The sequence below is a fragment of the Tilletiaria anomala genome (genome assembly GCF_000711695.1).
Source record: "Tilletiaria anomala UBC 951 chromosome Unknown K437scaffold_167, whole genome shotgun sequence".
Classification (NCBI taxonomy): domain Eukaryota; kingdom Fungi; phylum Basidiomycota; class Exobasidiomycetes; order Georgefischeriales; family Tilletiariaceae; genus Tilletiaria; species Tilletiaria anomala.
The window spans coordinates 1-25,020 of NW_013546855.1; the positions used below are offsets into that span (position 1 = coordinate 1).

At 56.9% G+C, this 25,020-nt stretch overlaps 14 protein-coding genes across 14 annotated transcripts; 4 read left to right on the top strand and 10 right to left on the bottom strand.

Annotated features, from left to right (window-relative positions):
* Positions 1-39: 39 nt before the first annotated feature.
* Positions 40-591, top strand: K437DRAFT_229717 (ribosome recycling factor; the record flags this gene model as incomplete). The annotated part of the gene is made up of 2 exons (XM_013384604.1): positions 40-159; positions 274-591. Coding segments are annotated over 2 exons (438 nt in total), but the record flags the coding sequence as incomplete, so codon positions are not given.
* A 283-nt stretch (positions 592-874) lies between these two features.
* On the bottom strand, positions 875-1,905 carry K437DRAFT_260107 (putative manganese superoxide dismutase precursor). The gene is made up of 4 exons (XM_013384605.1): positions 1,820-1,905; positions 1,679-1,738; positions 1,566-1,580; positions 875-1,483 (listed from the first exon to the last, which is right to left on the bottom strand). Exons 1-4 carry the CDS (start codon positions 1,821-1,823, stop codon positions 945-947), a joined length of 618 nt encoding a protein of 205 aa, XP_013240059.1. The 5' UTR covers positions 1,824-1,905; the 3' UTR covers positions 875-944.
* Positions 1,906-2,862: 957 nt separating this feature from the next.
* Positions 2,863-3,483, bottom strand: K437DRAFT_54021 (uncharacterized protein). Its single transcript, XM_013384606.1, has one exon. It carries the CDS (start codon positions 3,306-3,308, stop codon positions 2,979-2,981), a length of 330 nt encoding a protein of 109 aa, XP_013240060.1. The 5' UTR covers positions 3,309-3,483; the 3' UTR covers positions 2,863-2,978.
* A 176-nt stretch (positions 3,484-3,659) lies between these two features.
* K437DRAFT_229716 (N2227-domain-containing protein) lies at positions 3,660-5,317 on the top strand (the record flags this gene model as incomplete). The annotated part of the gene is made up of 3 exons (XM_013384607.1): positions 3,660-4,060; positions 4,268-4,853; positions 4,943-5,317. The coding sequence occupies 3 exons, from the start codon at positions 3,660-3,662 to the stop codon at positions 5,315-5,317; spliced, it is 1,362 nt and encodes a 453-aa protein (XP_013240061.1).
* A 37-nt stretch (positions 5,318-5,354) lies between these two features.
* K437DRAFT_271119 (DUF836-domain-containing protein) lies at positions 5,355-5,802 on the bottom strand (the record flags this gene model as incomplete). The annotated part of the gene is made up of 2 exons (XM_013384608.1): positions 5,355-5,443; positions 5,526-5,802. 2 exons carry the CDS (start codon positions 5,800-5,802, stop codon positions 5,355-5,357), a joined length of 366 nt encoding a protein of 121 aa, XP_013240062.1.
* A 504-nt stretch (positions 5,803-6,306) lies between these two features.
* On the bottom strand, positions 6,307-7,053 carry K437DRAFT_265289 (uncharacterized protein; the record flags this gene model as incomplete). The annotated part of the gene is made up of 1 exon (XM_013384609.1): positions 6,307-7,053. One exon carries the CDS (start codon positions 7,051-7,053, stop codon positions 6,307-6,309), a length of 747 nt encoding a protein of 248 aa, XP_013240063.1.
* Positions 7,054-7,339: 286 nt separating this feature from the next.
* Positions 7,340-8,011, top strand: K437DRAFT_54263 (uncharacterized protein). The gene has a single exon (XM_013384610.1). It carries the CDS (start codon positions 7,484-7,486, stop codon positions 7,832-7,834), a length of 351 nt encoding a protein of 116 aa, XP_013240064.1. The 5' UTR covers positions 7,340-7,483; the 3' UTR covers positions 7,835-8,011.
* On the bottom strand, positions 8,012-8,810 carry K437DRAFT_54262 (uncharacterized protein). Its single transcript, XM_013384611.1, has 2 exons — positions 8,575-8,810; positions 8,012-8,505 (listed from the first exon to the last, which is right to left on the bottom strand). Exons 1-2 carry the CDS (start codon positions 8,666-8,668, stop codon positions 8,189-8,191), a joined length of 411 nt encoding a protein of 136 aa, XP_013240065.1. The 5' UTR covers positions 8,669-8,810; the 3' UTR covers positions 8,012-8,188.
* Positions 8,811-11,860: 3,050 nt separating this feature from the next.
* Positions 11,861-14,918, top strand: K437DRAFT_276801 (cobalamin-independent methionine synthase). Its single transcript, XM_013384612.1, has 5 exons — positions 11,861-12,108; positions 12,288-13,798; positions 13,870-14,380; positions 14,448-14,632; positions 14,706-14,918. The coding sequence occupies exons 1-5, from the start codon at positions 12,104-12,106 to the stop codon at positions 14,801-14,803; spliced, it is 2,310 nt and encodes a 769-aa protein (XP_013240066.1). The 5' UTR covers positions 11,861-12,103; the 3' UTR covers positions 14,804-14,918.
* Positions 14,919-15,095: 177 nt separating this feature from the next.
* Positions 15,096-17,669, bottom strand: K437DRAFT_260112 (uncharacterized protein). The gene is given in 9 exon segments (XM_013384613.1): positions 15,096-15,287; positions 15,417-15,604; positions 15,695-16,058; positions 16,223-16,228; positions 16,239-16,451; positions 16,540-16,783; positions 16,860-16,922; positions 16,998-17,023; positions 17,099-17,669. The coding sequence occupies 9 exon segments, from the start codon at positions 17,426-17,428 to the stop codon at positions 15,186-15,188; spliced, it is 1,536 nt and encodes a 511-aa protein (XP_013240067.1). The 5' UTR covers positions 17,429-17,669; the 3' UTR covers positions 15,096-15,185.
* A 753-nt stretch (positions 17,670-18,422) lies between these two features.
* K437DRAFT_54422 (uncharacterized protein) lies at positions 18,423-21,006 on the bottom strand. The gene is made up of 11 exons (XM_013384614.1): positions 20,576-21,006; positions 20,464-20,489; positions 20,076-20,382; positions 19,586-20,009; positions 19,480-19,494; positions 19,259-19,402; positions 19,131-19,168; positions 19,031-19,038; positions 18,906-18,960; positions 18,730-18,822; positions 18,423-18,651 (listed from the first exon to the last, which is right to left on the bottom strand). The coding sequence occupies exons 1-11, from the start codon at positions 20,879-20,881 to the stop codon at positions 18,547-18,549; spliced, it is 1,521 nt and encodes a 506-aa protein (XP_013240068.1). The 5' UTR covers positions 20,882-21,006; the 3' UTR covers positions 18,423-18,546.
* Positions 21,007-21,616, bottom strand: K437DRAFT_54421 (uncharacterized protein). Its single transcript, XM_013384615.1, has 2 exons — positions 21,319-21,616; positions 21,007-21,201 (listed from the first exon to the last, which is right to left on the bottom strand). The coding sequence occupies exons 1-2, from the start codon at positions 21,498-21,500 to the stop codon at positions 21,132-21,134; spliced, it is 252 nt and encodes an 83-aa protein (XP_013240069.1). The 5' UTR covers positions 21,501-21,616; the 3' UTR covers positions 21,007-21,131.
* Positions 21,617-22,082: 466 nt separating this feature from the next.
* Positions 22,083-22,743, bottom strand: K437DRAFT_54461 (uncharacterized protein). Its single transcript, XM_013384616.1, has one exon. The coding sequence runs from the start codon at positions 22,587-22,589 to the stop codon at positions 22,137-22,139; it is 453 nt and encodes a 150-aa protein (XP_013240070.1). The 5' UTR covers positions 22,590-22,743; the 3' UTR covers positions 22,083-22,136.
* Positions 22,744-22,897: 154 nt separating this feature from the next.
* K437DRAFT_271125 (uncharacterized protein) lies at positions 22,898-24,758 on the bottom strand (the record flags this gene model as incomplete). Its single annotated transcript, XM_013384617.1, has 2 exons — positions 22,898-24,471; positions 24,533-24,758. 2 exons carry the CDS (start codon positions 24,756-24,758, stop codon positions 22,898-22,900), a joined length of 1,800 nt encoding a protein of 599 aa, XP_013240071.1.
* Positions 24,759-25,020: the final 262 nt, after the last annotated feature.

Sequence of the window (25,020 nt, forward strand, 5' to 3'; positions counted from 1 at the left end):
CTCTCTCTCACACACACACACACACACACAACCACAGGCCTTCTCGATGATTTGCGAGTGACGATCGGAAAGGACACTAGTTCTTCTCAGCCGTTGCGAGAAATCGCGACTGTCGGTGCTAGGAACGGCGTGCTGTTCATTCACTGCTTTGACTCGTCTGTGCGTGCTGGGTGATGTGGCATGGCATGCGCGTTCGTTTCCATCTGTTCCCTGGACTGACTCACCCCGGACCCGATCCTGGCTGTGGCTGCGGTGCTTCTCGTGCGCTTGCAGTACGTCAAGGATGTGGAGAAGGCGATCTACGCTTCGCAGTTGAATCTTGCGCCGCAGGTCGTCTCTGGCGACGAGGAGGGGACGTTGCGGGTACCGGTGCCCAAGCCGACAGTGGAGACGCGCAAGGAGCTCCTCAAGGACATTTCGCGCATCTGCGAGAGCGCGCGGGTTTCGATCCGCTCCGCGAGACACGCCGCGCAGAAGCAGATCAAGGCGGACATTGATGGCAAGATCGTCGGCAGCAGCGAGGGCAAGGCGCTGATGAAGAAGGTGAGAGCGGGGAGTGCATCCCCACGCGCGGGAGTGCGCTTTGGCTGACTCGGTTCTGGTGACTGTTGCGGATGCTGCCGCGTGCTACTTCCCTCGCAGATGGAAGACACGACGAAGAAGTTTTCGGCTGAGATTGATCAAGTCTTAGAGCTGAATAAGAAGAAGATCGAAGCTAGTATCGAAGACTAAAGAAATTGTAGCATAAAAGTACGCTGCCGATTGCCAACGACTTGAAAGACTCGCATTCCTGTGCAAACTTCGAAATTCGCATGCATTGCAGCAGCCTGAAGTTGACAAAAACATTATCGATTCACTTTTTCAGACTTTTCACCTCCCACCTCTTCCATCATTTCACCTGAAGATCACGAGAATGCGTGGCAATGTCATAGGCGCAGCGCGCTTCAGAGCTGAGCAGAGGCACCCCTGGCCTTCTCGAAGCGTGCCTCGGCCTCCTGCCAGTTGATGACGCTCCAGATGGCCTCGAGGTACTTGGGCCTAAGGTTCCTGTACTGGAGGTAGTACGCGTGCTCCCACACGTCAACGCCGAGGATGGGAGCGTGCGAGATGAGTGGGTCCTGGTCCTTGGTGGTAACCACCTCGAGTTTCTGACTCAGGGCGCTGTAACCAAGCCAGCCCCAGCCGGAACCCTGGACGGCGGCGGTGGTCTTGTTGAAGTGCTCCTTGAACTTTTCGACGCTGCCAAAGTCCTTCTCAATCGCACTCTTCAGCGCGCCGTCCTTGAGCTGGCCACCGCCGGCCTTGCTAGGGGCGAGGTTCTTCCAGAAGAGCGTGTGGTTGATGTGGCCGCCACCGTTGAACTTGATCGCGGACTGGATCTCGATCTGCTTGCGCACGTCCCGCGCCTGGACGGCTGCGGCGTACGCCTTCTCGGCGGCGTTCAGGTTGGTGACGTAGGTGTTGTGGTGCTTGCTGTGATGGACTGCAAAAATGGTTCAGGGTTAGCAAGTGCAGGGAAACTGTCAGGCGGCGGCAGCGGTGGAACTGGCGGGTCGTCGACTCACTCTCCATGATCTCGCCTGCGCAGCACAAGCGGCAGCAGTGTAGGTGTCGAGGGCACTCAGGAAGACTATCAGCGAATTTCTAAGCTTTACCTATCTGCAGCAGGTTCACTCACCAGAGATTGCTGGCTCGAGGTCGGCGTAGCCGTAGTCAAGCTTGGGGAGAACGTGCTCAGCTGGCAAGGGAGGCGGGTTAAACATGGTCAGGTCAGCATCGCGCCAGTTGCAGACGCCCCCCCCCTCGGGGCATGACTCACACATGATGGCGATGTGAGTGATAAACTGCTCGATGTGAGAGTGCGTGTGTTTGCGCTTGTGCTTGTAGAATTTTGGTATAGTATCCAAATGGTAGGAACGACGTTGACGTGAAGATTGATGGTAGGAGCAATGGAGAGATGTTTGGCGAGTGAGGCGAAGAAGAACGTCTGCATCTACACTGCCTTTGGCGACCCAGCGAGTCTTCGTGCTCCTCCCTTACTCTTGCGTGCGGGGATAACGCAATGTATGTATTTCTGTATATACGCGAGCATGCACAGGCAGGCTGTCGTGTGGCACTGCAGCTCTGCCCACCTTGTCGCAAGGATCCAAACGTCACTGGGCGCTGCCTGCTGGCTCGTGCGCAGTTCCACTTGGAAAGCGGAGGCAAGTTTCTCGGCCGAGACAGGAGACAGGCTCGCATCGCCATCACCAGTCTCGCGAGGAGCGATGAGAAGATCGCTCTCGTCGATAAGGGAGAGACGACAGACCGGCACGGATAGATGCACGGTGCGGGTGATAGGTAGGAGCTAGATGCGGTTTGGTCAGGGACGAGAAAGGAAGGTCAAGACGCCAGCTGGCTGGGTATCCATCAGTAGAAGCATAGAAGGCGGGTGTGGGGCCGGGTGAATGGACGACGTCGAACACGTTGCTCGGACGAAGAAGAGACAAAGGTGAGCGATGAGCACCGGGGAACGCACTCAATGAACGCAAGAAGAACGGGTGGGCGCCAGGACGACGGATGGGTGATAGTCGCAGTCGGAACCCGTCTTCGCTATGCGGTGCTGTGCGACGCGGAGATCCAGCTGCGCACACCAGTAACAGCATCGATGTCCTTATCTCCTCGAATACGAGACAGCTCTTCTTCGGTCGCCTGTCTTGCACGGTTGTTTGCCACAACACATTCTTTGTTACGTGTGCAAAAGACATCTGTTCTTTACCAAGGTCCCAACTCTTCTCCTTCAACGGGTCTCTGTATACGACATCAGAATCGCTTCTTGCCGTGCCAGAGCTGACGCGCGCACTGCCTCCCTCGCCTTCCCTCGCCTTCCTCCAATCGCCTCCATATCGCAAGACCTCAACAAGGTCCCACCAAATCAGCTTGGTGCAAGTGCAAGAGCCAGGGAACACTCACGACCCGCCGGCCGAACGGTGCGGCTGCTAAGGAAAGGCAGACTTTTTTGCCCATAGGGCCCAAAAGGCGGTGGCGGCATCAGCCATTGCAAACTCGGGGTCTCCGTCCCCGAGCGTCGGCACAGGCAGGACACTGTCTTCGGTCGCCGCGCTCGCACCAGCACCAGCAGCGAAGCAGAACCCGAGCTCCATCGTGAGGGAGTCTCCTGCGCAAGAGCGGGTAGAATCGCCCGGCCCGCGTCCATCCGCACGGTTCGAATTTCCACTTACGACCTCTGTCGCTGCCGCTGTGTTTACGCAGCAGCAGCAGCAGGTACCGACACCCTTTGTCTCGCACGCCTGCAGCACAAGTTGCATCCGTATGGAAGTGCGCAGACCGTGGCGTCCTTAACTTTTTGGCTCCGCGCCGGGATCTCCACACCTGTTGCCGCCGTGCAGCTCTGGCGCAAGGTCGGCATCTGCAGCCGGATCGACGTCTCCGTCCAACGCACTCTATCGCAGATCGGTATCCCGCCGCTGCTTGCTGCTTGGAGGCCAGCATTCAGAGGCAGGTGTAGAAGCGACGTTGAAAGCAGGAGCGGTGGCAGGAGAGACTCCGGGACGCTGACCACGCTTTCCGGCCTCTTCAACTTCTCGTCATCATTGAGGGTAGCAGCAGCAGCAGGGAGAGAAGAGGGCGTAACAGCCTCGTTGACATTGGAGCGCATCATGCAGAAGGTCGAAGATTTCCACCTGGACCGGGGCGAGCAGGCCAAGGAGCAGGTGTATTTCAAGAGCATCCTTAGAGCGTTCGATGGCTACCTGCCTTTCTCGCTCTCGCAGAACAATGCCCGACGAAAGTCGTACTACAGCCTGCCGAGAGCGCATCAGCAGCTGCTCACACATCTTGGGTCGCCCCTTCCCCTCCCGCAACTTGACGGTGGTGGAGGCGAGGAAGAAGCCGGCAACCGCGCTGACGGGGTGCCGGGCAGGCCAGAGGCATTCCAAGGCTTGCGTGGCGTGAAAGCGCGGCTGGAAGAGATCGACGACCGGATACGCCGGAACGCAGATGTGCTGCATCTCATCGTGCAGGATGCACGTGACTTCATGGGCGATGAAGATGGAGACGCGTCATCGCCGGAGACAGATCATGATGGCAAGAATGGGGGTGTGGAAGAAGAGGAAAGGGAAGTGCAAATGCAAATGCAAGCGGAAGTAGAGAGCAGCGGGGTAGATGCAGACGAAGGCAGTGCGCGGCCACAGGCTGGGCACGACATCACGCCACCCGATACGAATGCTGTCGCAGGGGACTCTAGGCTGCCGGGGTCGCCAACGAGCTCGGGCGCACATCTGCACTTGCGCACACATCCGAATACGCACGCAAACGGCCCGCCTCCGAAGTCGGTGTCGGGGGGCACGCGACGCAAGCGCAAGCGCATACCGGCACAGGACCTGGATAAGGTCCGCAGTACGCTCAAGCAATTTGTCCGTGATTGGAGCGAATGCGGGCGCGCTGAGCGCGACGCGGCGTACCAGCCGATCCTCGATGCGCTCGAGCGGTACCTTCCGCAGCTTTACGCCCGGCTTCCGCAGGCAGGGCGTCCACTGGAGGACACACAGCAGCGGCAGGTGCACGCCGATTTGCGCGTCCTCGTCCCCGGCGCTGGTCTCGGTCGCCTGGCATTCGAGATCGCAAAGCGCGGCTTCTCATGCCAGGGCAACGAATTCAGCTTCTTCATGCTCGTCGCATCGCATTTCATCCTGAACAACACCAGCCGCGTCAACGAGCACACCCTCTACCCATACATCCATTCGGCGTCCAACTGGCGCACGGCGCGCGACATGCTTGCGCCTATCTACATCCCCGATGTCCTGCCCAACACGCTGCCGTCCCAGGTCGACTTTAGCATGGTGGCTGGTGAGGTGAGGACTCTCTCTGCGCGATTCGCTTCACTCTTGACGTCAAGGCTGCTGACCGTGTGCATGACGGCCGTCCGCTTGCATCCGTACAGTTCGTAGAGGTGTATTCAAAGAGCGAAGAGCGCGGCGCCTGGGACGCCGTCGCGACATGCTACTTTATCGACACGGCGCGCAACATCATGCGATACCTTGAGACGCTCAACCATATCCTACCGCTTGGCGGCCTGTGGGTCAACGTCGGGCCTCTGCTGTGGCACTACGAAAACGGCGGCGACCTCAGCATCGAACTGACGCTCGAGGAGGTGCTGGGCCTCCTGCCCAAGATGGGGTTCGAGGTCGTCGAAAGGCGCAGCTTGCCGCCGCAGATGTACACGGGCAACGCAGCAGGTATGCTCACGTACGAGTACCATCCAGAATTCTGGATCGCCAGAAAGGTGATGAATGTCGAACCGAGCGGCTCAGTGTAGTGTAGAATTCCAGTGTCTTGCATTGCACGTGGGCAGGTCAATCTTGGCCGCCACTTTTTGCGACCTTCTGATGCGCCTGCAGTGCAGCAATGAATTTGCCCTTGTCCAGACTGTGACGCGCTATCTCTGCTTGGATCCAGGTGCAATCATTGAACAGGCGGATAATGAGTTCAAGTTGCACGCGAGCGTTGCAGTACCTCATGCTCACCCTCGCCATTCAAATGCAGAACCGGAATGTCATATTGGTAGAGCCGCCGCCACTTGTGCACGTCTGACAAAGAGTCGTCCCGGATGTTGAAGAGCTCCAATGTGAATGCAGGTGCTTCCTTGCGCGCAGAGTCAATGACCTCCTTCACGTCATCGCATAGTGAGCACTGGGGTCCCGTGTACAACCTCAGCTTGAGCACGCCGCTGGCCTCGAAGCTGCTCGTGCTGTAGGCGTAGGAAGCGCGATGGCGTGCGCCAGATCCAGATGCTCCATGCATCGCTCGCATTAGGCCCGATGAGGCTCTTGGGAGTAACATCGTCACCGAAGTTCGATTGCGACCAGCCTCGCTGTCTGTACAGCCTGTGCGAATGAGCACTGTGGTGTTAACACAGAAATGAAAGGTCCGTGCCCTAGCGAAAAGCTTCAGAGCGGTGAACTTGGAGTTGAAAGGCGTATCAGAAACATATAGTAATAGTCGCATGCCGGCATTAGGTGGTCAAATCTCGCGTCGTGGTGCCGAGTTACAGACCTGGTGGAGTGGCACAACTACATGGGAGATTGAGGTGGCTGATTGGTCTGGTACAAAAAATAACACATACACATAACCTTGTACACAAACGAGGATAGCAGTGTAGAACGAGAAACCAATGCGATTATTCGAAACAATGCGATGCGATGGGAATAGAAAGCGAAAGCGAAATCTATTATCAAGACGCACATTGAAGATGATCGGAACGAAGCACAAGCTCCACCACTTTGGTCTGGCCCGAGACTTTGCGGTTCATAGCCGCCGCCGATGGGGTTTGCGGCGCAGAAGGGAGGCGCTGCATCTGCTGCGTCGGCGACTGCCGCTGGGGTGCGAGTGCACATGCTGATGTGCGCCAGCAGCAGCAGCGGTGGAGGCAGCGACCGCCTCGTTAGCGTACCTGCGATCGAGCAGGCCAACGACGCGCTCGACGGCGCCCTTGTCGAGGTCCAGCTTGCCCAATGCGCACCATCCCCCAGCTGCACCTTGGCGATCAATGGCAGCGCTGCTGCCATATGCAGACCTGTCCTCGGAGTCTCTAGACTCCGAGAACGACGCATGACCCAGGGGGACAGATGCGAGTCTGCTCGGATGGGAGGATATCGATGCCCCGCTCGAAAAAAGTAAGATGGCAAGATGCCTTTGCACAGGCAAGCCGAAATGCGGCGCCTCTGGGTTGTCGTTGCCGTTGCGCGCCTGATGACTGGCAGGCGGAGACTGACGGTTGGCACCCACGGCGTCGATGAGCTCATCCAGCTCGAACTTGATGGTCAAGAGCAGCTCTGGGTGCTGCGAGGGGCGCGAGTAGATACCGCCTGCAGTCATGTTTCCGCCGTTGCTGGGTATGCGGTTAGACTCTACAAGATGGCCGGTGCTGTTGCTCGCCCTTATGTTTTGTGCGCGCTGGTCTGGCGCAGGCGCGATGACCGAGTTATCGGAAGACGCCCTGCGCTTGAGACCCACGCGTAGCAACATGGTCAGCGTCGACTGAGACTGGTTCATCGTCGCTTGCGACTGTGCCATCGACCTACTGTCGATCACATTGCTGCCAGCGCGTGATGATCGGCGGCTTAAACCTAAGCTCCTCAAAATTACGACGGTTCCAGTTCGCGATAGGCTTTCGTTCGAGCAGCATGAGAAACATCTGCGCGTGCTCTGTCTGCGGCAAACTTGGGCTGCGTTGCTCGGCTTTAAACTGCTGTCACCTCTGTTGCTGCTGGCGCTGCTGCCCAGGCGCAGACGATGTGCAGCACATGGGTGTCTGCTGCTGGTGGTATTGTAAAGTATGCTGCGTTCAAAGCACATGCGCGTCGGCTCCGCCAGGGCATGGCGCTATGCCCGGCAGGATGCCCGGGTCTCTGGCGCCGCTGGGAGACGCCGACATGAACGATGACGTTGGGGCAGTCTGGGGACCAGCTTGGAGGACAAGTACATGTCGTCGCTGTGCAGCATGGCAGAGCCGCCGGTGCCTGCGCCGCTCTGGTGCTGCCCAAATCTCGCGTGGACGGCGTTTATGATGCGCATCGTCATCTCCTCGTTGGTAGGGGCTGCAGTTGCGGATGTCTGCGCCCGACGTGCCATTCTTCTGCCGCTGCATCTTGCCAACCTTGAAATGCAGGATCTGGCTGCTGTCCATGGACGAGTTGTCCTTCCTGTCGTCAGTCGAGCTGTGTCGCTACTCGGAAACGATGACACCTGTAGCCTGCCTCAGTCGTGCAGTGACGTTCGAGATCATGTACACATTTGGCGCACATTCGTTCGACCCCGCCACTACCCCTATTGACGAAGACGACGCTATCTGGTACTAGTTACGGTTGTCCTGTGAAGGAGGAGCAACACTGCTGACGGAGATGTGGACGTTCGGCTGTCGTCGCAACGACGTCGAAGGCTGATGCAGGATATTTGGATTGATATTTGCTTTAGTACTGTGGGAGGAAGCGTGAATATCGGCTGCGTTGCTGGAGCTGAGGAAGGCACGGCATTGCAATCGCCCGTTGCTGTTGCCGCGGATATCGGGACGACTGAGAGCGACACGGACCGCCTGCGAGCCTCCTCGTCCACTTCTGGTTGCTTGCGCTGAGCCGCTATCGCTGCCTGTTAATGCTTCTGAAGTAGCTGGCTCGTCCTCTCGCCAACATTACCGACCATCTGCTTCTCTCCGACGAGCACGTATCGCAAGCCGGTCGGCGGGTTTGTTGCGCACATTCGGATCAACGCCAGCCATGGTATATCCACCTGGCGATCCAGGTCCTTCGGGAACATTGCTGACCATGTTACCAAAGCAGAGGCGCACTAACAGATCGAACACGACGTCGTTGTCCTCCTTGGGACGCCAAGCCACGCGCTGAAGCTCTACGTTCGCCTCGAGACCCATCTGGTTGAAGCGGCGGCATCGAGCCTCGAGATCTCGCGTACGCGTCTCGCGCCATTTGTGAAACTCGCGCTGGGCTTTCCCTGCGTGTATGTGAGAGAGAAATCAGCACGAGCATATATGCATGCGATCCGCTGGCAGCAGGCACTCACGATTCTGCACCATCCGTTTAAACACGCGTACTTTACCTGTTCTCGGTTTGGGAGGCGAAGGAGTCCACTCCTCTTCGTCCTCCTCGCCATCCATGTTGACAGCGTCCTCCTAATCCTCATGCTCAAGGTACTTCATCATGCCCTTTTTACCGTTTGCAGTGGGTGGCGACGCAATGGTCGCCATGTTGCTTTTGCTGCCGCTGGTGGTGGAAGCTGACGCTTTGGATTTGGAACTCGTGCTTGCACTTGCACTGGTAGTGCTGCCGCTTGATATACATCGCGCGATGGCTCTGGATGTGGTAGGCCCTATCGCTAGGGGGTAAGGTAGTGGGGGGTGGCGAGCACAGAGAGAGGATACAACTACATCTGCCTGGTTCGATGCAGCCTCGGGAGTTGTTGCTGGCGTGGTGGGTCAGGGGAGGTGCAACAGTAGGCCCCAACGCGAGATGGTGGAACACGCCAGGCATGTTCTTGCCAGTTACCAGTTACCAGTTGCTTGGTGCTGCGTGCTGCGTGTTACAGCATGAGGACCTTGGGTGCTTCCGAGCGGCAGCAAAGCAGGATGTGCGTTCGCAGCCAGGCGAATTGGTTCGCCCTGTGTGCGTTTATGTACGTATGGATGGAGAAGTGATCACTGGCGCTGGCTGTGGTTGGTATCGGTTTAATATCCATACCTGCAGTAGCAGGCTGTCTGCCGTGTTATACAGGCGAGTCGCAGCGTGTGTGCGTTCCTGCGTCTGCACCTGTGCAAGTCGATGACCCATTCCCGCCTGCCCGTCTCTTGCGCTGGACACGATCGCATGGTACGACGCTCGTTGACAATGACGACGACGGCGGGTGAAAAGGGCCGACCCTTGTGCCCCGCCTCAACAAGAGGGGCCAAGGCAAGGCACCTTCAGAGGAATAGAGTTGAGGCACTATGGAGAAGTACAGAAGCAAAGGACGTACATTCGACCGAGAACAAATGCTGGAAGAGGAGACAGCCGGATGCATTCAATTGGACAGACGCAACCCCGATCCCGAACAGAGCGGCGAGGAAAGAAGGCTGCCCGGATGCACTCCTGGATCTGTGGGGTGTCTGCCACCGCCTGCCAAAGCCATCACTTGTCCCATATCCATGGTTCCAGCTTGCTGCAACAATCCAGTTGCTGAGATCTTACAGTTAAGGATGGGATCGGTGCTGTGCCAAGCAGTCCATTCAGCACCCATCAGCAGGCAGATGTTGAGTGGCGCCTTGGGGTGGTGTTCGGACGCACAGACACACACTCGCTAGCATCGCGGGGATCGATCGGCAGGCAGCCATCACCGCATTTCAGCCCCCGGTGCCTGGATTGGGTCCCCATATCAGGGGAATTTGATATTTGATTGAGCCGCAGCTGGATGTGACATCGCCCTGAAGCTGTGACGCATCACGACAATCCAAAGATTGAGCTTGCCAGGTCTAGCGCGAACAGTCAACGACTCCAACAAGCGCACCTCCAGCAGCTTAGTCCACTCGACGCCATCGGGGTTCCCCTCGAGCCTCAAGGTGCTTCCAGTTTCAGCCGAACCTTGAGCCAGCTCAAGCCAAACTGAAATGGTGAGACATGTGATACGATGACAGAGGGGATGAGCTGCCGAAGAGCTCAAATCCTAGTTGGTGTTTTCGGTAGCTAGATCCACTACTGTCTATCCTGGCCACCAGAGCGGCGTGGTGGATTTGGCTAGTGGAGAGTCCCGTTATGCATACGGCCATACCATACCGCATCGCGTCCTGCCCGCGTAAATGCTCCCTCGCAGCCACCAATCGATCAATCAGTCATATGAGTGATCGTGGCATAGTCGAGGTCGGCGGATATGCTTAATGCTAGTAGACATGCAGTAAAGTACAAGCATCAAGCGCCAAGCCGTACCAGCGCCTCCTTGTGCCCCATGGCCTCATGATTTATGCCTTATGCATCCAGAGTCCAGGGCCAAGGCAGTAGGGTTCCAGTCCATTACATGCGTACTTTTGCAGAATTGAAGTGCATACATTCATTAGTTTACTGTGGGTCCAATAAGCGTATGCGCAAATATCCCGCACGAATCAGTGCCAATGTGGGCCCATGCAAGCGCCCGAGGCGACGTAGGTTTGGAGTGTAGAGTCTCCGCCTTCCAGCGCTTCAGGCTTTACAGGGCCCCACACATGCAGCCCTGCAAAAGGTGATGAGCACCCGGGGTCTAGCTTCTGTCGCCTCGGGAGCACCTTCGCAGAGGATACTTTCAACCCCATCGGGCTTCCACTGCACTATCACGCAGGCTAGCACTCGGAGACGTTGTGAGGTGGAGAGTGAAGGAAGATGCTAGATTTGGCGAATAGACGCTGGGTATCGCAAGCCGACAACTTCGCTGCGCTCCACTCCGATGTCCACACCCGCCACTCTTCCGCACCAAGCACCAGGTACCTCTGGATGGAGCTGGTGGAACCTTCAAGGCGGGGGCCAAAGGGGGGTCGCGCGTGAATCCTTCAGCAGGCGCTGCTTCGCTAACATCATTTGCGCCGAGACGTGGAGTCAGGCTTGCCGACGAGCGCCTTGCCCTCTCCCACGACGGATGTGACAGCTGCATCATGCGCGCGCGTCGAAACTTTTCCTACCCTTTACTTTCTGGGAGCTGTCTGCCGGTGACTTTGCAACCAGCCAGCGCAGGAGCAGGAGGGCCACCTTCTCAAGGGGCTATATGGCTGGGGGAGCGAGACGGGATCACATCGATCACATACAAAAACAGCGGTAGGAGGGCGGAGCCGATAGAGGGGTGTTCAACCCTTCCCTTGCAGGAATACGGAACCCAACAAAAACGTCAGAAGAACTCTCATCAATCACCCACACGCGGCGTCGCAGGCTCGCGGCAAAACTTCTGCGGGCGGGCGAGAGTGGAGAGCAGGAGCCCGGCCTGGACCGGAAGAAATGGAACTGCGGAATCCTATGCGAAGAAACGTGCGCAGTCATGTCCGAGTCTCGCATCTAGCAGGCGGCGCACTGGCCACTTGCACCGAGCCGAGACTCGGTGCACACGACACAGAGTTTATCTCAATGCTCCGGTGCTCAAGAGTGGAGTAGTGGACACTGAACAAGCTGAGCCGTGCGCAAAATAGTACAAGACTAGCACCGGCGCTAGCTCTGTGAATCTTGTCGCTCGCCGGGGCACTGCGCCTGTCATAGGATGGGTGAGGAAATAGCTCAGCCATTTGGACTCGCTTGAATTCTTCGCTCTGCTGTCACGTTTCTTCCTGCGTGCCCTCCCACTGCAACGCTCTCGCCCATCGCACCACATTTCCAATCCCCCATCCCATGTCGCCATCTCCATCTCCATCACCTCTCCTTTCTTCCTTCCTTCCTTCCCTCCTTCCCTTTCCTTTCCTTTACCTTCTCTTCCTTTCTTACCCCATCTGCTTCCATTTCCCCCATCCCCCGTCCACCTCTTCAGACCGCAGACCATCGCTGCTATCAGAAGAGTCTCGCGTTCAACGTTCTGCTCGCTGTTCCCGAGTCCGTTGAGACACATCCACATCATGAGGTGAGTGCACAGTCCGGCGCCCAGCCCCCCCCAATATCTCCGTGCCTCGCCCGTCTGTCGTTCGACCCATTCCCAGCGGGCGTTCGGGGCATCTTCAGAACGACTGTCAACATGCAGATCAGCTTGCAATACCTTCTTGCAGTAGGGCTGACACCACACTTCATGTTGTACTTACACAGCGTTCAGAGCAGCGTGCTGGGTTTCCCCCGCATCGGACCCCAGCGTGAGGTCAAGAAGGCTCTCGAGGCCTACTGGGCGGACAAGATTAGCGTCGACGAGCTACTCAAGATCGCCAAGGAGCAGCGTCTGCTCACCTACGAGACTATCAAGTCACAGGGTGTCGATTTCGTACCCACCGGCACGTTCTCCCTCTACGACCATGTCCTCGACTTCTCAGCCACGTTCAACGCGTTGCCCGAAGCACACGCCAACTCCGGTCTCTCCGCGCTCGACGCCTACTTTGCCGCCGCTCGCGGTCACCAGAAGAATGGCGTCGACTTGCCGGCGACGGAGATGAAGAAGTGGTTCGACAGCAATTACCACTACCTCGTCCCCGAGTTCAGCGAGAACACCCAGTTCAAGCTCAACAACACCAAGCCCATTGATGACTTTGAGGAGGCCAAGGCTGCCGGCTACAACGCCCGCCCTGTCCTCCTCGGCCCCATCACTTACCTCTGGCTCGGCAAGGCCGGCAAGGGCGCAAGCGCCGGCTTCGATCAGTTCTCGCTCCTCTCCAAGCTCATCCCCGTCTACGTTGAGCTTCTCAACAAGCTCAGCCAAGCCGGTGCCGAGTGGATCCAGATTGACGAGCCCATTCTCGTGATGGACGCGGGCGCCAACTACGCCGAACAGTTCAAGCAGACCTACACCGAGTTCGCCAAGGCTGCCCCCAGTGTCAAGCTGATGCTCGCCACCTACTTTGGCCGCCTCGACGCTAACATCAACTTTGTCAAGGACCTCCCCATTGCCGGCCTCCACATCGACCTCGACCGCAACCCAGAGCAGCTGAACGAGATTATCAGCGCTGTCGCCGGCACCAAGATCGGTCTCTCCTTGGGTCTCGTCTCTGGCCGCAACATCTGGAAGACCGACTTGGCTGCTGCCATCAAGACTGCACAGAGCGCCATCGCCAAGCTCGGTGCTGAGCGCATCGTCATCGCTACCAGCAGCTCGCTACAGCACTGTCCCATCACCATCACCGCCGAGAAGAAGCTCAAGCCCGAGGTTCTTGACTGGTTTTCTTTCGCCACCGAGAAGTGCGCGGAGGTCGCCGTTCTCGCCAAGGCTCTCACCAACGAGGCCTCGGTTGCCGACGCACTCGCCAAGAACGCCGCCAGCATCAAGGCTCGCCGCGACTTTGAGAAGAACTCGGACCCTGCCGTCCGCCAGCGCCTAGCCGCTGTCAAGCCCGAGGACCTCAACCGCAAGTCACCCTTCAACGTACGCAAGGAGGTTCAGCAGAAGGTGCTTGACCTTCCTCCATTCCCAACTACCACCATCGGCTCTTTCCCGCAGACCAAGGAGATCCGTGTCCAGCGTGCCAAGTTCAACAAGGGCGAGATTGACCAGGCGACCTACGAGAAGTTCATTGAGGACGAGATCCGCGATGTCGTCAAGCGCCAGGAGGCGCTTGGCCTCGATGTGCTTGTTCACGGCGAGCCTGAGCGTAACGACATGAGCCAGTACTTCGGTGAGTGAGAGCCTCTGCTCCGCGGTATTATTACGCAGAACTCATGCTTACCGACTGCATATGCATTGTAGGTGAGCGTCTGTCGGGCATGGAGCACCCTGACTCTGCCTGGGTGCAATCCTTCGGCTCGCGATATGTCCGCCCCCCCATCATTGTTGCCGATGTCTTCCGCCCGGAGCCGATGACTGTCCGCTGGTCGGCGTTCGCACAGAGTCTCACGAAGAAGACGATGAAGGGCATGCTTACTGGCCCAGTCACGATCCTCAACTGGTCGTTCCCACGCGTGGATGTCCCGCGCGAGCTCCAGTGCAAGCAAATCGCCCTGGCCCTGCGCGACGAGGTCATCGACCTTGAGAAGGCCGGCATCCGTGCTATCCAGGTCGACGAGCCAGCAATCCGCGAGGGTCTCCCGCTCCGCCAGAAGGAGTGGTCTGCCTACTTCCGCTGGGCTGTTGACTCATTCAAGCTCGCGACTTCCGCTGTCGACGACAACGTCAACATTGCGTCGCACTTCTGCTACTCGGACTTCCAGGAGGAGGCCACCATGCAGTCCATCATCGACCTTGACGCTGACTTCGTCTCGTGAGTAAATCTATGGTGCCCAGTTGGAGTCTTTTACTGATGACGGGCGCTCCATTTTCACCCACAGTATCGAGAACAGCAAGTCGGACGCGAAGCTGCTCAAGGCCTTCACCAATAAGAAGTACCCTGCAGACATTGGCCCCGGTGTCTTTGACATCCACTCTCCGCGTGTCCCGACCGCAGAGGAGATGGTCGCTCGCGTCCGTGAGATGACCAAGTACCTTGGCCCCCACCAGATCTGGGTCAACCCTGGTATGTTCACCGCTTCGCTCCATTCCACTAAGACGTGATTTACTAACTGCGCTTCTACCTTCTTCACACATAGACTGCGGTCTTAAGACGCGCACGTGGAACGAGACCACCGCCCAACTCGAAAACCTTGTTGCCGCTGCCAAGCAGGCGCGTCAAGAATTCTCTGCCTAATGCAGCATTGTCCCCGTTAATCATTGTAGTACGTTCAACACCATACCGCTAAGAACATCGAATCTTAACGCAACTGGTCATGTATCATAGTCTTCAACAGAAGTTGTGCCAACTCAGCTCGCTTGCATCGAGGTCCGCTCAGCTTCTTGGTCCACGACAGGCAGGTGTCACAGCCCGCCCCCTCATACAGCGCTGATCGCATTGCATCGGCGCACTAGCTCAGCTAACATTGTCAGGCCCATCCTGGAATATTATGGACGACCGGCCATGGGCATAACATCATAGATCGCCTGCTTCGTTTGTCTCACACATGGTGAATTGACTTAAACATACTACATAATTATTATGATACTTGAGAGTGCACAACATAGATTGGCACCTCTCAGTTGCGTGGAGCGCAACTGAACGGGCGCCTACCGTTCTTGGACTCGCCTATAATAGACACGACTGAGGCGTATGTTCCCGCAACTAGTACCAGTGCGCCCTACGGAAAGAGGAAGCCAGTGGGGGTGGTATGCGCATATGCGGCCAACCGTTGCGTCAGTTGTTGACTCGGCTGTGGCCCTCTAATGCGCGCATGGATCACACAGCGACTCCAAGGGGGGGGACTCACGAGGAGGAAGACAAAGAGGTTGATGATGGTCGACACGATGTTGTGCCAGTTGTCGTTCCATTTGCCCTTGCGCAGAAGCAGCCACCAGATCAACGCTGGGAAGATGAAGTTGAAGCTCGAGATGAACAGCGCGCTGGTCAACGACAGTAATGACGAGAACGTCGGGATGGCTTGTGCAACGAGGAATGCTAGTGGGAGCACAAGGCACGTTCAACAGACAGTCAGCAATTGGATGCCCATGCGCAGTATACTAATGTGAGATGCGCGGCAGAACGCACCGACGGCTACAAAGATTGCGTTAATGAGCAGCCACACGAGAATGCCCGTCTTGGTGGAGATCCAACGATGGCGCGTTTCGCCGAGTATGCGCTGATGGATGTAACGTGCGGGCTGGTTGACCAGAATGCTGCCGCTGATGAAGATGAGCGGCAGCGCAATGCCAAAAACGATGCGTGAGACGAGTGGCCCGGCGGAGAGCAGCGCCGGGGACTGGACGCCCGAGCCGACAAAAACATAGATGATCGAGCCGGTCAGCGTGTAGATCGTGACCTCCGTCAGGCCGATGGCCCAGACGGCTTTCATATAGTCATTCGGTTGGCGCAGCTCTGCTTGCACAGTTGGTTGTCCCATGATGAAGGAATACTGGGTGACGAATGAGAGAACGTCAGCTCAGTGCGCTTGGTTGTAAAAGCCGCCCCGCGAAGTTGAACTCACAGCCTGGCAGTGTCAGGAAAAGCAAAGCAAGTATGCGGGAAATGTGTGACGTATCAGTTCAGCGGTGTACAATAGTAATGCCCCAAAAGATAAGCAAATACCCACAAAGACAATATTGCTGACAGCAACAAAGGCTTGCACGAACGATGGCTTCTCCTGCGGAAAGGCGTGCCAGTCCACCGTGCTTCTTCCACCTGGCAGGTTAGTCGCTTGTATTCCCGTCGCGATCATGGTGATTACCACGGCTGCGATGAGTGAAATAAAGTCAATCACGCCTAGGATGGCAAACTCTGTAAATGACGGCGGGAGCGCGAGCACAAACTGTATGACACGCGTTCAAGTGTGTCAGCACAGGAGGCAGATGCTTGAGGAGAGCGCGACCGCGCACTGGAACGAGCGCATCACTCACGAGCAGAATGGCGCTAACAACGCTCCAGACGATGCTGCACGTCGCGCCATTGGTGATGGACGTGAATGCGATGGCGCCCGTGAGCGTGTGGCTTGCCGAGGCGAGTAGCTGGATCAACATGAACATGACTGTGAAGACCTCGCGCCCCCAGCGACCAAACATGCGCTCGCCGAGGTCGACGTAGGACAGCACTTCTGTCGGAGAGTTGTTGCATGCCGCGCCGACGACGTGCGCCGTGTAGATGCTGCCGTCACAAAGAAACAAGCCGCGGAGGTGTCGTCAGCCGCTGCGATACGTGCTACAACATTCGCTCTACGCACACGATGAGGCCTATACCAATGGTGAGAAGTACGCCTGGCACTAATCCTACCGTCGCAAACGCGCTGTGCTCAGAAAAGAGAATGTCAATGCATGGATCGAAGGTGGAATACTGCGGTTGGCCTCCAACACAAACGCACGATGGTAATGAAAGAGTCCCGAGCGCCTATGTTTGCAGCCAAGGGAGAGTATGCTCTGGTCAAATGCCAAGCCATGAAGGAGTGAGAAACAGGCGACTTACCACCGCCTCTACAATCAAGCAAATGGCCAATCTCTGCCAGCTCAGTCGCTTGAACCGGTGTTCGCTTTTCGCTCGCATTCGTTCATATTTTTCTTGCTCCAGGGCTTCTACTGCTGTTCCAGCGCCCTTTTCGTTGCAGCTTCCGTGCACGGGGCCTGCCTTATGCGCCTGCAACTGCTTCTTCTCCGAGTCTTCTGGCGCTGACGCGACAGGGTCGTCGAGGTCCAGTGTCCGCTCATCCGCAGAGCAGCGGTTCGAAGACTGCCGGCAAGCATCTTGCGGACACTGGTCATCTGGTGAGCGCGAGCGCGAAGCGGAGATCAGGCCCATGCTTAGTGGATATCCCCGTTGCAATCGTCGGTGCTGATGCTGGTGCTGATGCGAGCCCTTTCACTTCCTTTTCTTTTGCCTTGTCCTTTTCGTTTCGATCTGGCTCTCCGCTACACGGCTCTGAGCTTTGTGGAGGATAAACGGCGTTGCTCACACGTACTATTCACCAAGAAGCGACCGACTGTACCGAAGAATCAGGCGCGACCAAGAGGAGGAAGCGGGTAAAGCATGCCCAGTCACGGTCTAGACGGAGGCGGACTGAGGAGGAGAATGCAAACGCCGACTAAAACAGACAAAAATTGACATGCTCGTCATGTCCGTTCGGATTTTTGAGAAAAAACAGCCGCGGCATGTTCACCCTCATTCTACCCACCTAATGATACGTTTTCCCCTATCAGTGCGTCGCGCTTTTCAGGTTGTTCTGCTTTTGGTGCTGCAGTCTCAACATCTGGTACCCCTGTTTTACGCGAATGCCTTCTGGCAAGCTTGTAAAGGGTTGCCCAGTTGAAATCAGTCCCACCCGCCCCGCCCCGAGTCTCCCCTGGCCGAGACGGCGACGAGCCTCGCTTTTCCATAGGGAAAGGGGCTGCACTGAAGGCACGCCGAGATTTGCCTTGTCGACGTTGGCGCATGGAGTTCAACAGTCTTTTGCTGTGTCAGCACGTAGGCAGCGGACAACACTCGGGGCGTCCATCTCAAGCGGGTCCACGCCGCACAACCTGCGTGGGTCTCGCAGAATCGTCCATCTTCGCGTGACAACGGACCTGACTGGTTTCGCATGAGAAAGAGCATTGTTACTCTTCCCCTTAATCCTTGTCTGCACATCACCAGGACAAGCTCTAACTCTTTGGGAGCACATACGTAACGCATCTCTGAATCACAGCCATTTATTCGTACTTTGGTTTTACTTTACCATACACTTGAATGAGTGAGAGCGCGTGAAGGCGAGCGCGAGCCGCGGTACACAATTTGGAAGGGGCTGACTAAGAACAGGATGCGCGTGGATGAAGCGAGCAAAGAGGTGCGAGAGTGTGCAAGGTCTGATCTGATGAATACAGTTGACAAGATGGTTGCATCGGGTTCGACAAAAGGATCAAGGCGCCGCACAGCTCAGCTGTTTAATGGAGGTTGCAGCTGAACGGCCGGTGGATCGTGCCGGTCGCGTACTGTTCCTTGATCTCGGTCACACTTGAATAAACACCGCAGACCAGAATGAAGATGCCCTGCAGAAAAATAAGCGGAAGCGGTTGAATATGCGTTCTCCTTTGGAAGTGAATGGTCATGTCTCAGTTCGTGCTCACCATAAGGAAGATGACCGCATTCACAGCGGCCAGCATAATGTTCTTCCAGCTGTCGCGCCAGGTGCCTTCTTTCATACCCGGGCAAAGGAACCACTGTTGTACAGCGAGTAAGCGAAGGACATGAACGGGCTTGTCAGCAGCCGAGAAGGACAAGCATTTCGAGGGGCCTGGCATACCATGAGAGCAGGCAAGTAGAAGGTAAAGCCGGATACGGCCAGCGAAGCCATTAGTCTAGAATAAAAGGGACAGTAAGAGTCAGCGGTGGCGGGAGAATGAAGCAAGGAAGAGTTTAGGTGCTCACCCAAGGAACTGCACGGGGGGAGAGGACGACGCCCGAGTAGTAGAATGTAAGAGAAGTCAGGAAGGGTAATACACAACAGGCCGCGGGGGGGGGGGCTCACGTTTTCGAAGAACGGCACAAGACTGGCGACGACCCATCCTATGTGACGAGGGAAAGGGAAGATGCGTTTTAGCCGTGCACTCATATTTCGAGAGCCCTATCGCCAAGCAAGGCGAGGGCACAACATACCGAAGATGACGATCACAGCATTCAGGCCGAGCCACGCGCCGATGCCGAGCGGTGTTGAGATCCAACGGTGGCGCGTCTTGCCAAAGATTCGAACATGCATGTACCGGGCGGCACTCGTCGTGTTAATCGAGCCAGAGATGAAAACTTTCCAAGCGGAAAGAGGTGGAACGCGGTCAGAAATCGCGTACTTTTGATGATGGCCACTAGCGGAATGTACTCACTGACTGGGAGGGCAACTGTGTGCGATCACGGCGGACGGGAGGAGAAGAGGACGACTCAGTACGGCAGACCCAGCTGCTCCCGCGCAAGGGGCTTCTTGCCACTCACTGCCGAACGCGATCTTGCTAACTGTAGGGCCAGCTGAGAGGAGCGCGGGTGACTGGACACCCTGGCCAACAAAGACATAGATGATGGCCCCGGTGAGCGTGTAGAGTACGATCTCCGTGATACCGAGCGCCCAGACGGACTTGATGTAGTCGTTAGGCTTCTTGAGCTCCGCCTGGAATGAAGGCTGGCAGATGGCAAACGAGTAGGCGAACACGACGTTCGTGATTGCGACGAAGGCCTTTGCGAACGTCGGCCTCTCCTCCGGGAATGCGTGCCAGTTGACAGCGCTCAGTCCGCCCGGCGCATTCGACGCCTGAATCCCCGTTGCGACTATCGTCAAGAGGATCGCAGCGCAGATCGACACAAAGTCGATGTACCCCAGGATCGCAATATCCGCGAACGAAGGCGGTAGTGCGACGAGGAACTGGCCGTGTGCAGCGGGTCCGCGTCAGTCTCAATCGTCTCGCTTTGCTCGAAATGGAAGACGCACCAGAATGATGGACGACACGACGGTGAATACGATGGAGCAGACGGCACTGTTAGAGAGGTTGTTGAACGCGATGGCGCCAGTGAGCGCATGCGAGCCAGTGACGAGTCCGAGGTACACGAAGAAACACCCTCCGATAACCTCCCGTCCGACCCGGCCAAACATCAGCTCGCCGAGGTCGTGGAAGTGCTCAATAGGTATCGGTGAGCGGTTGCACGCCCGGCCGACCAGGTACGACGTGTAGATCGCGATGAGGCCAATACCGATGCAGGTCAGTGCACCAGGGACCAGGCCGAGTGTTGCGAATACTCTGCAAGCGGGAGTGACACGAGCAAGCCTGATGTGAGTCGGTATTCCGTATGGTACAGAAGCGAGGAGAAAAGAAACTCACCCAGGTAAGGACAGTGCACCTAAGGCCTACATTGTGGGCGATCAGGAAAATCCTTGCATTCAACACGTTGCACTTCCTCAGGATTCAGCCTGCCTTGGCTCTGCGCACTCACGATGGCCTCAACGATCAAGCATACTGTCAGACGCACCCAACCGAGCTGCTTGAACTTGGCCTTGGTCTTTTCGCTGATCCCCTGGGATGCATCGTAGTCATCCGCCTGCACGACGACCGGGCCTTTCTCAGCGCCGTCGACGAGGCTTGCGCTACCGACGGCATCCTTTTTCTTTCCCACGTCGGTGCTGGCGCCGCCGAGTACGCCTGCTGTCTCTCCGGACGAAGCAATGGACGACGAGTCTGCCGCTGGCGTCGCGGCAGCAGCTGGCTCGACCGAGCGTCGGTGAATCGAGTCGGACGACATGATGAGCTTGCCTTTCTTGCGAATCCGTGTAACCGTCTCTGTCTGTTCTATCAGGTCTATCGGACAACACAACCGTGTTGTCTCCTATGACTTTCTGGGGGCCCGCGTCTGGTCGTCCTTGACCATGTATCGAGATGGGAAGAGGAGTGGGGTCTGTACGTTGATGGGTCTATGTCGGATGCCCTATAGCTAGCTGATAGCGCTTCTAAAGTTGGCAGACAGTGAGCCAGGTGGTCGTCACCGGTGTGGGTTACGCGGAGAGGGAGTCAGGAAGAAGAAGAAGAAGAAGAAGAGCGACAGTCAAAGTGACAAAACTCCTACTACAGGAGTTTGGAGGTGGAGAGAGAGCCTGGTCAACCTTCTCGGGTCACGGGTACGTTATGTATACGCAGGAAATGTGTCGGCATCGGGCACAGGGCCCGTGTAGGTTCACGTACATGGATGGGGGTTCTATCTCAAAAAAAAAGTTGGTGAGGTGGCCTTGTTCCTCGCCAACGGTTCTGCGATGAGAATTACACCACAGATGACGATGCACCTCATAACGGACGAGACTCGGCTTGGCCGCCAAGTCCCTCCCGCAATGACAGCGTTGCCTCCACAGCGCAAGTGTATCCTTCATTGATTGTGGTCCGACTACAGCCGGTGATTTCCGTTCGTTCGTTCGTCGGTCCTAGCCTTGTTGTCTTCTCGGTTCCTCCATGTTACCTCTCGCTTCTGAGGATCCCCAGTAAACGATGGTGACGAGTGGCAAAGTGACTCATGACGACGATCATGCGCATTCTCGGCTTTTTCCCCCTTTCCGCTTCCGCGCTCAAAAGACAAAAGGAGCTTTACAATTTGTAAAAAAAAATACAAAGGGAGAAACTGCCTGAACAGTTTTGAAGAAGGATGGGATGCAGCTCGCGAGAGGAACGACGCGCTTTCATGAGGCGGCATGGCAAGAGAGCAGTCTATCTAAATCAACACGGAAATCTAAGGGAGATCTGCAAAGCCCACTGCGCACGCGACGTAGCGCTCGCCTGCCGTCTGTGCAGAAGAATGTATGAAACCAACCGTCCAAAGTTTGATAAGCGAAATCCGAACCAGAGGGTGGGCTACTGCCCTCAAAAGGAGCCAGGCTGCCGCTCCGGCTGCGGCTGCACTGGGCCTGTTTGACGACTGGTCCATCGGGCGGTTAAGGAGGAGCCACGGCAGTGCCGCGGCCGAGGTGTGCCGGCCCGTGGAAATCCCTGATGGGATCCGCTATGGGTGCATATTAGGGCTGCATTTCCGTCGTTTGCTCCGATGCGCTATGTACTTGCCGCGGCATAATAGTGGCAAAACGAACAGACGATGGTAGTACGTAAGAACATCTCTGATCTTGCTTCAGCTGATGTGCTGGCCGACTCTTCTTCCCATTAGTGGTGAAAGTTTGGCAGGCTCCCCCCCTTTCGCCTGGTTGGTTCTTTGTTTCATCGCGTCGATACCACAGGGTGACCTTGAGCTGCGATCGGGTGCGGGGTATGTACACGGCCGATTTTATGGAGTTGATCACCAACACCCTGCGGCCTCGGACATGTAGGATGGGAGACATGGCAATTCGCGCAAGACCATTTTGCGAGAATCGGCAGAAGTCCAGAGCGCCAAGTGTCTCATGAGGCACAAATGGAATTGCCAAATGCGTGCCTTGGGGCAGCTCGCTTGCGACTGGGGTGCATACTGCACGCATGTCACCTTCGAGTCTCGAGAGATTGCAAGGCCGGGAAACCCCGCAGACCGCATTTCCTCCCTTCAAGCGTTGTCTTCCGACAGCGACGAGATTTTTGTATCCTCCCGAGCAAACGAAGAATTCAAGCGAGACTCGAGACGCACACGAGTGGCCAGTATGAGGGTACGCTTGCCACCAAGCAGGAGATCATACAGCAAGCGACATGCCTCACAGTGGGAATCGAAGAAGAAATAAGACAGGTTGATGAAAAGGAGGAAAGACCCACCCCAAACACGTGTGTACCTGAAAATAAAACAGATACACACCGCTTATGGATGCTCATGTATCCAGCCACCGCGGCCGGTAGCGCCGGTCGGGAGCCTTCCACCACTCCCAGCACCACCGCCAAGCCGTTCTTGGATTGGCGAAGCAGCGGGCCAGGCGCCCGCTTGCATCGCATGCGGGCTCTTCTCTGGCGGAGACGTCGACGCCGATGTCGCTGTGCTCACGTTGCCGCTATAACCCGGTCCGCTCGGCTGCTGTTGATATGGACGAGCGCTCACATTGTTTGGAAAGAACGATGTTGCTCTTGGCGGCTGCTGTTGCTGTTGCTTGTATGGTCGGCCGGGTGCAGCTCGCGCCGAGCTATTGTGTGCCTTGCCGTCCTTAGCCCTATCATCGACATCATCGACACTGCTGAATTCGCTGTCCTCGCTCCACATTCCGCTCCTTGCGCTAAGCTTCACGTCGAAAGCCGCCTCCTGATCGTCTTCCACGTCGCGTGCGAACACGTCGTCGTCGTCCAAAAACCCTCCATTTTCGGCGCGGGATCGCCTCCGCACCGAGGCTAGCTCGCGTATGGCTTGAGAGATGACGCTCTTGCCGCGGCCACTTGAGCGTCGCCGATGCTTCTGCTTCTGCTGCTGACTGCCATTGCCACTGTTCGCACCGACCGCACGGCCTTTCTCACCACGCGCGGGGACGTCACTGGGCTCCACGCGCGTGCCCCTTTCGTTAATTTTCATCCCTTTCGCGCCTCGCTCGTCGTCATCATCCCCTCTGCCGAGGCTGCTCAAAGTCTGTTTTTCCACCGCGCTGCTATCATTGAAAACAAAGCTGCCGAGCAGGAGCACGACACCCGCGCCTGTGCCGAGCGTGATCCCGATCGTCACTGCGGCTCCCAGGAAGAGGTAGAGTGGGTAGAGCTCCTTTCCTACCACGATGAACGCAGCGAGCGGGAGCTCCAGCATGATGTAATAGAGACCGAGCAGTAGATACGCGACAGGCGCGAGCAGCAGCAGGCGGACCGGCTTGAGACTGTGCAGGACGCACGACTTGGTGAACGCGTATACTGACGACGCCGCCGAAGTCGTCACACGCCCGACTAGGCTGAACACGGGGAAAAGGATGGATAGGAGCACCGAAGAGGTGCTGCGGAGGCTGACGAGTGCATAGCTTCCAAGCAGAATCACGAGCCATGCCGTGCCGCTGAACAGGTTGATTAGTGCTGAGCGCTCCGAGTCTGAGTCTGAGCGAGTTCGGGTGCGTGAGCGTGACTGTCGTCGTGGCAAGTTATCGTCGTGGTCGGCGGAATAGTCCTCGTTGTTGTATTCATCGCCTTTGTCATTATAAGTCTCTCGCCGGCTCTGTTGCTTCGGCGAGCGCCCTTTATTCGAGGGTCGCTCTTGCGCTGCTCTGCGAGGAGTTGCTGCTTTGGTACTACCCTTGTTTTTGGATGCTGCAACTTTGGCTGTATCGGCAATCTGGTCTGGAACGTGTTGCTGATCCGTGTTATGGGGCTGCTGCTTTTGGTGGATCGCATGGAAATGCGTGTCGCCAAAGAGAAAGCGCTCCTGAGCTGCCAGCCGCTCCTTGTCCGTAATCTCGTGCATCGAGCGGCGGACTGGCTGCTCAGCACGAGTCGGCGGCAGCAGGGCGGCGCCAAGCGCGAGTAGAAGAAGAACCAGGTGGAGAGAATGGGTAGGCCTTCGGCGTGCTCGAAGCGCCACGTGCGGGCCGCGAGATGGGGACGACAGCATCCTTGCCGTTGCTCGTATCACTTATCGCGACGCACAGGGTATCAACACCTGCGTCGTCGTGGTTTTGGACGCTGTCGCCGCCGCAACCGGACAAGTGCGTGTTCCACAGCAGGATGAAGGCGTACCGTATTGATCTTCTCTCTTCAAGCATCTGCCCAACGACAGTTACTTGGAACCTGGGTACACTGCACATAGTCGTCATCCACGACCACAACCCAGCAAGCTGACAAAATTATTGGGTATCGTCTGGTCCTCTCCAAGTCCCCCCCCCGCGCAACATGCCGCGCACGGTACTACGAGCGACTGAGCATTTGCACCGATCGAGCCTCGTGTGAAAGCGCAATCTGAATATGCTACTTGTGTAATCATGGCACAGATTCCAGCTCGCGTGCAATTCCATTTCCGCGCCATCC

What these genes read in the sequence shown, in the direction of transcription:
- K437DRAFT_54021 (XM_013384606.1), bottom strand. Translation starts at nt 3,308, where the DNA reads ATGCAACTTGTGCTGCAGGCGTGCGAGACAAAGGGTGTCGGTACCTGC.
- K437DRAFT_276801 (XM_013384612.1), top strand. An exon ending in CGACATGAGCCAGTACTTCG is followed by an intron (nt 13,799 to 13,869) that starts GTGAGTGAGAGC and finishes TATGCATTGTAG; the next exon opens with GTGAGCGTCTGTCGGGCATG. An exon ending in CCAGATCTGGGTCAACCCTG is followed by an intron (nt 14,633 to 14,705) that starts GTATGTTCACCG and finishes CTTCACACATAG; the next exon opens with ACTGCGGTCTTAAGACGCGC.
- K437DRAFT_54262 (XM_013384611.1), bottom strand. Translation starts at nt 8,668, where the DNA reads ATGGATGGCGAGGAGGACGAAGAGGAGTGGACTCCTTCGCCTCCCAAA. An exon ending in TAAACGGATGGTGCAGAATC is followed by an intron (nt 8,506 to 8,574) that starts GTGAGTGCCTGC and finishes ACATACACGCAG; the next exon opens with GGAAAGCCCAGCGCGAGTTT.
- K437DRAFT_54422 (XM_013384614.1), bottom strand. Translation starts at nt 20,881, where the DNA reads ATGTCGTCCGACTCGATTCACCGACGCTCGGTCGAGCCAGCTGCTGCC. An exon ending in GCTTGATCGTTGAGGCCATC is followed by an intron (nt 20,490 to 20,575) that starts GTGAGTGCGCAG and finishes CCCACAATGTAG; the next exon opens with GCCTTAGGTGCACTGTCCTT. An exon ending in TGCTGTGATCGTCATCTTCG is followed by an intron (nt 19,169 to 19,258) that starts GTATGTTGTGCC and finishes CTCGTCACATAG; the next exon opens with GATGGGTCGTCGCCAGTCTT.
- K437DRAFT_54263 (XM_013384610.1), top strand. Translation starts at nt 7,484, where the DNA reads ATGTCGTCGCTGTGCAGCATGGCAGAGCCGCCGGTGCCTGCGCCGCTC.
- K437DRAFT_54421 (XM_013384615.1), bottom strand. Translation starts at nt 21,500, where the DNA reads ATGAAGGATACACTTGCGCTGTGGAGGCAACGCTGTCATTGCGGGAGG. An exon ending in GAGATAGAACCCCCATCCAT is followed by an intron (nt 21,202 to 21,318) that starts GTACGTGAACCT and finishes AAACTCCTGTAG; the next exon opens with TAGGAGTTTTGTCACTTTGA.
- K437DRAFT_260112 (XM_013384613.1), bottom strand. Translation starts at nt 17,428, where the DNA reads ATGGGCCTGATCTCCGCTTCGCGCTCGCGCTCACCAGATGACCAGTGT. An exon ending in GGGACTCTTTCATTACCATC is followed by an intron (nt 16,923 to 16,997) that starts GTGCGTTTGTGT and finishes TTCTGAGCACAG; the next exon opens with CGCGTTTGCGACGGTAGGAT. An exon ending in ATTGGTATAGGCCTCATCGT is followed by an intron (nt 16,784 to 16,859) that starts GTGCGTAGAGCG and finishes TTGTGACGGCAG; the next exon opens with CATCTACACGGCGCACGTCG.
- K437DRAFT_54461 (XM_013384616.1), bottom strand. Translation starts at nt 22,589, where the DNA reads ATGCGTGCAGTATGCACCCCAGTCGCAAGCGAGCTGCCCCAAGGCACG.